This window comes from Aquila chrysaetos, chromosome 10, assembly GCF_900496995.4.
Source record: "Aquila chrysaetos chrysaetos chromosome 10, bAquChr1.4, whole genome shotgun sequence".
NCBI classification, from domain to species: domain Eukaryota; kingdom Metazoa; phylum Chordata; class Aves; order Accipitriformes; family Accipitridae; genus Aquila; species Aquila chrysaetos.
The window spans coordinates 14,940,651-14,950,280 of NC_044013.1; the positions used below are offsets into that span (position 1 = coordinate 14,940,651).

At 61.6% G+C, this 9,630-nt stretch overlaps 1 protein-coding gene across 5 annotated transcripts; it reads left to right on the forward strand.

Annotated features, from left to right (window-relative positions):
* On the forward strand, nucleotides 1-9,630 carry LOC115347585. Of its 5 annotated transcripts, none has more exons than XR_003925540.2 (3): nucleotides 1-614; nucleotides 1,564-1,877; nucleotides 2,120-9,630. XR_003925540.2 is itself a non-coding variant. In XM_030029111.2 (2 exons), exons 1-2 carry the CDS (start codon nucleotides 425-427, stop codon nucleotides 2,385-2,387), a joined length of 1,014 nt encoding a protein of 337 aa, XP_029884971.1. In that variant the 5' UTR covers nucleotides 1-424; the 3' UTR covers nucleotides 2,388-9,630. The 5 variants fall into 5 exon arrangements, 3 of the variants coding, with proteins under 3 accessions (XP_029884971.1, XP_029884972.1, XP_029884974.1); XR_003925541.2 differs by having other exon boundaries at nucleotides 6,449-9,630; XM_030029111.2 differs by having other exon boundaries at nucleotides 1,564-9,630.

The following is a 9,630-nucleotide window of genomic DNA, read 5'->3' on the forward strand; positions in this document are numbered from 1 at the left end:
ACCCGTGCGCCTCAGGGCAGGAGCAACGCCAGCATCCCTGGGGACTGCCCTGTAACGCCAGCTCGCTGCCCCCGCATGCCTGCCTGCGCCGGGGAGGCAGCTGGGCACCCCCGCACCCCCTCCGGGCTTCGCGTGTGGGAGGCCAGCCCCCGCGCAGGCTGCCAGCTCTTCTTCTGGCACCGATCCCTCTGCAGCTCCTGCAAATTGGCAGAAAGCTTCCCCCGGGGGGCCGAGGCACCACGGACCCAGGCTACGTGTGGCCGAGCCAGCCCAGCATCCCAGGGGACCGCTCCTGGCAGTGTCCCTGCCTCCAGCCGGATGCTGCCGGGAGGGTCCGCAGGCTTTTGAGAGTGGGGGAACCCCACCCCGCGTGCGAGACCCCAGCAGGAGCTCGGCAGCAGCTGCAGCAGAGCTGAGCAGAACGATGCAAGATGTCTGGAGACGGCCAGCTACCGGCAGGAGCGCGTGGGAGAGGAGCTGCCCGCCACGGGGCTCTGCCTGCGCGCGGGAGGGACCACACAGACGCTTCGCCGTCCGGCCCTTCGCAGCCTTGGGACGCCTGGAAAGAGCAGCACAGATTTTCCATCCGCCCCCGGGCTGGGTCCCCCCTCCAGGTCTGCTCCATCACCCCAAAAAACATGGGGACGGGGAGGAAGCAGGCCCTGGCAGGGGGCTGGGGGAGCTGTGCTTGTGCTGCTGGGTGCTGGGGGTGGGTCAGGCATCGGTCTGGGGCCTGAGGGGGGTCACTGTGGCCGAGGGAGCTTCGCACGGGACCCTGGGGCAGGAGGGAACGAGGGAACGAGGATTCGGCCAGGCAGAGCCCCCGAGGGCAGCCTGGGCTAAAGGGCAGCAGGGCTGAGGCTGGTGTCAGCACAGCACAGTGACGGGCGCGGGGACACCCCGACGCATCGCGCAGCCGCAGCCCTGCGCTGTGCAAGCCAGGGAGCACCGGCAGCTTGGCTCCAGCCCTGCCAAGCCTGCAGGGAAGGACCCTGCGCACAGCCACATCGGAGCACATTCGCGCAGAAAGAGTATAACTTCAGACGCCGGGTGTTGTTTCAACCCCGGAGCCTCCTCAATAGCGAGCTGCCCTCCAGAGACCTCCCCTCCGGCCGCAGAATGGAAGTAGCAGCCTCAGCACTTTGGCAGGAGCAGCGAGCTTTCTGCCTCCCGGCCCCGCTGAACAGCGGCAGAATTCATTACAGCCCCGTTTCACTTCTCCCTCCAATTATCCCCCCGGACAATGGGCCGGGGCAGCGGCGGAAGGTCCCTTTCAGGAGGTGCCGGTGGCAGGACATGCTGCCGGGGCTCGGCCGAGAGCCCCTGTGCTGGAGGGCAGTGACCTGAGTCCAGCAAATGCCACTTTGCGGCCTGGGTGGGTGAGCGTGCACAGGGCCGCGGGGCCGGCCCGGCACCGGGACGGGGGGATGCTCCCTGCAGGGCGGGAAGCACTTGTTAAGAAGAGCAAAACACCTGCAATGTGGGGGTATTTTGGTCAAAAGTTAAATATCAACGATTGCTTTAATTAAGTACCGGAGTGTCATTTTATCTTTACAAACACAGTGGTGATTCGGCCCATCTGGCGCTTCTCTCTTCTCTCCAAAGCGACTTTGGAGCCAGCAAAGACCGCAGGCGCTACTTGCATCGTGGCTCTGACTGAAGGGACTGGGCTTCTGCAGGTGACACCTTGTATCCAAGGCCCCAGATGTCTTCCTTGCTGTGCTGTGGCCACCCAGATCACCACTCTCCAGCCAGCCACGTGTAGGCCATCAGCTGCTAAGGTGGAGAAACTGGCAGCAATTGGCGCTGGAGCCCACTGGGACTCTCTGAGAACCTGGAGCTGGGCTTGGGCATCAGAAGATGGACATGACACCCAGGTAAGGGCTGGTCTTCACGGGTCCCTCCCTGGCTGCTTGGACAGTCACCTCCCTTCCAGAAATGCTCTGCCCCAACCACACTCGCTGCGGCACAGCTCCCCAGAGCCTCGCTCCTGCCTAGCAGAGCAGAACCCGCTGGAGGGAGATTTGTGGGTGGTTGATGCTCGGAGCAAACTTTGGTGGGGGAAGGGGGGAAGGGGCAGGTGCCCAAAGCCTGCGGGCTTAATGGGGGGGATTTGCAGCTGTGCAGGCAGGGAGAGCCTGGAGGTTCGTGCAGCCACCCTGTCCCTTCCACCACTGGCTTTGCAAGACGTAAGGGCTGTTTCGGAGGGGCTGGGACGGGGAAGTGACTTTGCACCAGCAGATCCAATCCTGGCACACTTGAGGCCACGCACGTTGCTGAAGCAGGCTGTGCCCCAAGCTGGAGAGTCTGCAGATAAACCCCGGGAGAGCTCGACAAGAGCTGAGGACGTTTCCGATGGAGGCAGACAGGACACTCAGCCTACTTAGTTTATCAGGAAGAAGATCAAGGGGCGGCTTGATTACAGTCACAAGGACCTTGGTGCATAAGTACCTTGGCAGAAATAACAAGCCAGGTACTTAAGAGCTCTTTAATCTAGCAGGGAAAAGCAAAACAAGGGCCAATCGCTCCACATTTCCAGCAGTCCGAGTGATTAACTCCAGAATGAGAAGCAGGAACCCAGGCTGCCTTCCCAGGGCTGCTGCAGGGCTGGCTGGGGTCTCCCACCCTAGCATCACCTGGAGCAGCGTATTTTACCTTAATGGAAGGTACAAGAAACTTCTGGAGATGGCAGAGGAGCTGTGGGGCTGAGGCAGCGCGGGGTGACCCATTAAATGCTTGGGCTGCAGAGGGCACACCTCTTCTCGGCAGGCGAGGTGGCCACCGCTGGTGCTTGGGACAAGGCAGGGTACAGGTGGCATTGTCCGGGAGCAGGGGGGAGCATGGCATGGGGCGGGTGGCTCTGGCCAGGGAATCTGCAACATGGCATTTTGTTGAGATTGCAGCCGAAAGCTCTTTGTGCCAGAGGGATCTCCAGCTGCTGAGGTTCAAGCTTCTGAGCAGAGGGCAAATTGATCCCCTCTCTGCAAGCTCACAAACCCGACCAAAAGCTCCTGAGGCCACAGGGGAGCTGGATCACCTGGCAGCACCGGGGGCTGATCCCAGTAATGTGCCTCTGGGATCTCCTGCTGGACACAGCTAACAGGTACCAGGCAGCTGCATCTTCATCGTGCCAAAAGCGTGGTGAAGCCGAAGTAGGAACAGAGCGCTTCTCTCACGAAGCCATTCGTGTTTCTATTTAAATCCTATTTTTCCCCTTGTTTTTACAGTTTGCTGGTTAAAAATCAACAGCCTGGCCAGGGCCCTGTTGCAAAGCATCGGGAAAAGCCCTGGCTTGGGGGGGGTGGTGCAGGGCCCCCCGTGCAGCCCTGACGCCCGGCGTGCCGCCAACGGGGCTAACAAAAGGCCAGCAGCGGGGCCAGCCCGTGCTGGGAGCGCCGCGGAGCCCATGCTGAATAGCTCTTCCCGCACAGAGGAAGGCATGAAGAGGCGTAATCAAATAAGGGTATCAGCATGGTGCTCCTTGAACGGCACTCCCAGCGTGAGCCGGCGGCAGGGCCGGGCGGAGGTGACAGGTATCTTTATCCCGCCACGCAGGAGAGCTCCAACGTCCCGCTGGCAGGAATTTGTCTGCAAATTTTCCCCCATTGAATGGAGCGCGGGGGCCGGCAAGGCGCGGGCTGAGATGATCGCTTGATTAAGGCCGGGGCAGGCGAGGTGGAGAGACGGGGCAGCTCCCAGGGAGCCGTGCTCCCAGCCCTTAACCTCTCCTCGGGAGACCGCAAATTATATCTGTTAATGTATCAGCCCCCTGGTATCCTACAAATAAGTCGTCTGGCTAAGTGCATGTCAGACATTCGCAGGAGGAGTTGTTACCTTTTCATCACTTAATCATTTTCATCATCATCAATTAATTCATCTTGCAATAAACTTTAACCCAGTGCGTCCTGGGGAAGGCAGGTGAAGAGGCTTACCAGCCCAGCTGGACTGTAAACACAAGCAGGAGGCACCGGCTGCAAAAGGGGTTTGAAGAGCAGAGGGAAACAGTTTTCCCCGCTCCCCTGTGGAAATGGGAAACCCTCTGCCACGGGGACAGGAGTATTCCCAGCCCCGCTTCCCATTCCGCTCCCCTGCCAGCTGGGATGTGCAGAGCCAGGGTCCCCCTACACCGGGGACCAGGAGTGTCCGGAGGAAGGATGCTCCCCCGGCGTACCGGGGCTGGGGATGCGGGGGGGGCACTTCATGCACTCCCCCTGGGTGCCAGAAGTGATTTACGCAGTGCACCCGAGAGCAGAGTCAATTAAGGTCACATTTCTGTGTTGCTAAACAACAGGCGGCTCTGGGTTCAGGCCTGCTGAAAAGAAAACAAAAGCCACCCCTTGAAACGGGGGCTTTGAGAGGGTTCAAAGGAGCACGAAACAAAAGGCGGGCTTTGTGGGCTGCCCTCGCCCGCGCCTTCCCGGGCCCTTCCGCCACCAGAGACACCGTTAATGTGGCAAGGGGGAGTTTTTAATTGTCCGGCACAAACAATGCTGGCATATTTAGGCCGGCCTCATTACAGAGCCATCCGAAATGCTTGAGAAGCATTCCCACCGCTTAGCATAAATAGCAGAAACACTCTTTCACGAGCAGAGCAGGTCCCATCTGCTCCCAGCCCGTCCTCACCTTGACTTGCAATGGCAAGCCCGCGGGGTCGGCCCCTCCGCCCCGCTGCTCCCAAACCCCAGCGCAGGGACCTGCCTCCCTGCCCTCAGGTCACCCCGCCGTAGGGTGCTGCCCGGCCCCCGTGGGAGCGGAGGGCAGGAGCTGTGGGGATTTGCAGCGAGGGGTGCTCGACCGAATTGGCCGGTGTGGCAGCTCCGGCTGGGGTTTGCTCTGCCTGCCTGGCTCCAGCGGCTTCGCCACGGGTGATGGGGGTCTCGAGGGGCATCACGCACGGCTCCTGACTGGACAAGGCTATTCGCACACAGCCCTCCTGGGTCCTGGCTGATGTCCCTCATGGGGAATGAGACGGAGAAGGTCTCGGGGACCCTCCCCAGCGGGGCTGAGCCTGAATCGGAAATAACACAGACATTTCGCAGAGAGACCCAAACCCAACTGGGGACCGGGGTCTGGGCTCTTGACGGCCACAGCTGTTTCAGGTTTACACCCCATTGCACTTACTGGAGCTCCCTACCAGCTTTCCAGTTGGTGCACGGGGGCCCTTGACCCCAGCAGAGTGTCCCAGCAGCCCCTTGCAGCAAGCCGTGCCGGCAGGCCATCCCCCAGCCCGGGCAGAGGAGCACGTGGCTGGGAGGGGGCTGCCCTGGCAGGGACGCAGCCCCCCGGGGCTGGGAAACGGCACGGCTGCAGATGCCGCGGGGTCAGCTGCCAGGGCCAAGCCCAGCCATGCGCCTGGCATTTCCCGGGCAAGCGGTGCTGACAGGTTGTAGCCCGACAGCCAAGGCCGGGGCAGAGCTGTGCCAAGTGGGGCGGCGAGGCTGCCGGCACCCCGGGGCTGGAGAGCCGGCACCGAGGCACGGAGACAAGGCAGCCCCAGTCCCTCAGGCAGGGGGTCCCTGAGGGGGCTGAGCTCCCCTCCCTGCACCAGGGTGGCTGCGAGTGGTAAAGGCACCGTGACCATCCACCCTGCGTGTCCCACACGCACGGGGAGCACAAGGACCCCTTTGCAGCCCAAGCAGGTTCTGTGCTCCCCACCCTGCCTGGTTCCCCTGCTTTCCCCCAGGACTTGTAGCTCCCGTCCCTGGAGCGAGCCGCCCCGGCAGCCGCGAGCAGCCCGGTGCAGGGCAGCCGGGGCGGCGAGCCTGTTTTCACCGCGTGGGTCCTGGCAAAGAGCCTTGTCAGCCCACAGGGATCAAAGCGAGCAGCGTTTCCCGACCGATACCTGATCCTGGAGCTGGAAGGGAGCCGGGAGGCTGCCGAGTGCCTCCTGCACCGCTCCCACCGCCACGCAGTGCCGAGCGTGCCGAGGGCCCCGCGCCGCCGGGCTGCGTTTTATGGCACCGTGGTTTCTGCCAGCTCCCTCCTCCCCTCTTTTGCCTCCCCTTTCTTGGAGGCAACCAGCTCCCCACGCCCCACAGTTTATTAAAAATCCCGGGTACCTTGGAAGAGACAACACAATAGTGTACTTGTTACAGCTGCCTCGTATTAATGGACTGCCCCTTTTGATTTTAGAGTGGAACTTTTGGCAGAAAACCAGCATCCAAAAAGGAAAATGGCTGTAAAACTCAGCAAAAGGGGGGGGGCGGGGGGGGAAGCCCCCAGCTTTGATCAGAAAGGCTTGAAGATGAATCGCAGTGATGCCCAGGCAGATTTGCTAGAGGTGAAGTTCAGTTGCAAAGAGGGGAGCCAGGGCAGGCGCAGAGGGGGCTGGCCGGGGCTGCGATGGGGCTGGGGTGGAAGGCAGCCACGGCAGCCAGAGGTTCAAAGGCCTCTGCAGCGAGGAGCAGAATTGGAGGATTATTCACTTTCTATATTTTCACTCCTGCAGCACACATGGGAATCTAATTGGCCAGGATGAGAAATACAGCCAGACAGCTTACAAGTGGGCTCAAGAAGACATAAAAATATTTGCAGCTGCAAGCCATTAAAGGCGAACCCAGCCTCGCTCTTACACTTTAATTACCCTGCTGTACGCTCTCCTCCACGTACCAGAGCTAACGTCAGTTCAAAAACCTTTCTGATCTTAAAAGGCCAAGCACAACGCCTGGCTGCACTGGGGCGGCAGGGCTCCGGCACAGCGAGGGCTGCACACCTCGCAGGGTGTCCAGGCAACAGCTCTCACCCCACCGCCCCAACACAGACCCCGACACTGCTCCTGCAAGGCTGACAGCAGCCCTGACCCCCCCCCAGAAGGGGTTAGCTTGGCTTTTTATGGAGGGAGGGAGCCCAGTCTCTTGGGGTCAGGGGCTTCCCGTGCTCTGCAGGGTCTGGCCAAGCTCGTCCCTGCACCTCCCTGCAGGGGCGGCGTGTGGCAAAGCCCTTTTTGGGGCGATGGCGGCAGGTGTGTCCTCCCGCAGCCTCCCCAGCCGTCACTGCTGCTTCTGCATCGCAGCCTAGCCGCTTATTCCCCAGGATCCAAAAGCACTTGCTGGGGAGATTTCTCCCTTCTCAGCACCCGGACCCACCCCGATGGCTGGAGGCAAAGGGTGACGGAGGGACCCCATCTCCCCGTCTCCCCCACGGCAGCTCCACGTCCAGGTCACTCTTCCCAGTGCTATGGGCACTGCAGGCTACCCAGGGGACGATGCCGCCCACAGCCGCCGTGCAGCCACCCCAGGGTGCTGGCGGCTCAGCACTGCCCGCAGGGGGGCTCTGGATTCGGTGCGGGGTGGCGGGGCGGCAATCCCGGCCCAGCCCGGCCGGCCACCGCCGTGCTGCTCCCGGCTCCTTGGCTGCTCATTTCCTTTTCCGCTTCTGCAGTGACACCAAAGATGTTATTGCAGGTGCCGGCCCTGGCCCCGCTCGCTCCCCCGCATGGTTCACCCGGCTTCTCCTGAAACCTGAGGAGAACTGAACTCATTCTATGCCATTTTATTTCAATGCTCTGAGGGTTAACCTTGTGCCAGGCATTTTTAATCCAGCTATAAACACGGGAGAGCAGAGGGACTGCAACCTTGCTTAATGGGGCAATTTTTTATTGATTAGTTTGAAGCTTTAATGCAATCTCCTTCCAAATGCATGAGCTGGCCGGGAAGAGGGTGTTTGAGTCTGGACTCATTTTAATTGAGCTTGAAGTTGCTTGGTGGCACCAAAGGGGCATTGCAGGATGTGGGCAAGGACCCCAAAAGATGGGGAAAGACCCTCAGGTGGAAGACCTGAAATGAATATATGGTGTTTGCGCTAGTTTGAGACGTTAAACCCAGGTGGGTGCACGGGACAAGAGGAAGACCTGCCTGGAACTGCTGGTGCTGGGACTGTGCACCGCGGTGTAGGCAGGGAGCTCGCCGGTCCTGAGTCCCCACAGTGCTGGTCCTGGGGTGCTGAGAGCTGCCCTGCTTCTGGGGCAGATGCTTCAAGTCCTGCAAGGAAATGCAGGGACAGGCGGGCTCAGGAGCCCCGTGCTGCCCGAGGACATCTCTGCTGGAGCCAGCGTGCCGGGGGTGACGCGGTGTCACCGGCACTGCCGGGGGGCCGATGGGCACGGCACAGCACAGCACAGCCTCGCAGGCGGGACGGCACAGGGGCAGCGACGCAGCACTGCCGGCAGCCCTCCACGCACAGACGGCCGTGAGCAGGACCCAGCCTTTCTCTCTCCTGCCCCAAACCCTGCCAACCTGGCAGGAGCTGGCAGGGAGGGCAGAGAGGGTGCCGTGCCCCGGGAGCCCACCTGTGCCCGAGGATGGGGAGGAGGCGGCCGCAGCCCCGGCCGACAGCTGGGGAGAGCAAAGCGAAGGCTAAATAAGGATGCTGGCCGCTCCTGGCTGCCAGCCCAGTGCTGCCCCCACAAATCACCCAGTGGCAGATGAAAATCAAACCCCGATGGGAAGACGATGCCTGGGGCCGGGCTGAGCGCCAAAGGAGTGATGTTAGTCCCTCCACGGGGTGCAGGCCAGCAGGAACCTTTCTGGGCATCGTGTCCCCAGCGGGAATTTGCTGTGAGCCGGTCTCACCCCTGGCAGGGGGCGGAGGTTCCCTGTGCCCCCCAGGAGAGGACTGGCCGGGGGACTCGTCTCGGGGTCGGGGAGCCGGGCGGCCGTCGCCTGCCCAGGTCGGCATCGGGGCTGCTCCTGGCTCTGCCCCGCTCGGCTGCTCCCGGCCCCTGCCGAGCCCCGGGGGGCAGCACGGCGGGGGGAGCGGGGGCTCCAGATTGGAACCACATGGAAGCACATTTGCAACAAATTAGGCCGGGAGCCAGCAGCTCTTGCTTGGCCGGGTGTGCAGCCAATCTTTGGGGATTGTCAGCTCCTCCCAGGTTTCCACAGCGGATGTTCCCTGGCCAGCGTGCAGCTGGGCTCCGCGCAAAGCTGCGGCCAAGGCAGCCCAGAAGGAGATGAGCACACGCGCGGGCAGGGACCCCCGCCCGCAGGCGCAGCCCCGCCGGGTCGAGCGGGCCCCTGCGCGCTCCCCGCCTCAGCCAGGGATGCTTTTTTGGGGTGAGGATGCCCCAGCGCTCCGGGGGAGAGGAGGTGGCGCGCCCGAGGGGTCCTTCAGCCGCTTCCCAGCCTGGCAGCCCTGGGGCGAGGGGGCAGCTGCAGCGGGCATGATGTCTCCCTGCCTGCCCCGGCTCACCAACCCCTCGAGCTGCACCCAAAATTCAGCAGATGGGGAGCCGCGGCTCAAGCACTGGTGTGAAATCACCTCTCAGGGATACCTGAGAAAAGGGCTGATGTGAGAAGTGGGGAAGAAAAGCTCCGCCTGGCAGCCCTCCCGGGGGGGGTGTGTGTGTGTGTGAGAGGGTTAAACCAGTGGTACAGAAAGGCTTTGAATGTGCATGTCAAAGAATGACACTAACAACTCATGTGACAACCTGCCAGGAAAACTTTTCAGATCATAATTCGCATAGCGTTTGTATCATGTTCCCTTCCTGTTTAAAAAGGCAATATGGAAACCGTGCAAGGGGTTATTTGCTGGTCAGGCCGGTTTGCTGGTTAGACTCCCTGTCACACGCATCCCTTTAGGAAGTGATGCCACTGTAACAGACATCATTTCTAAAAATAACACCATCCCATG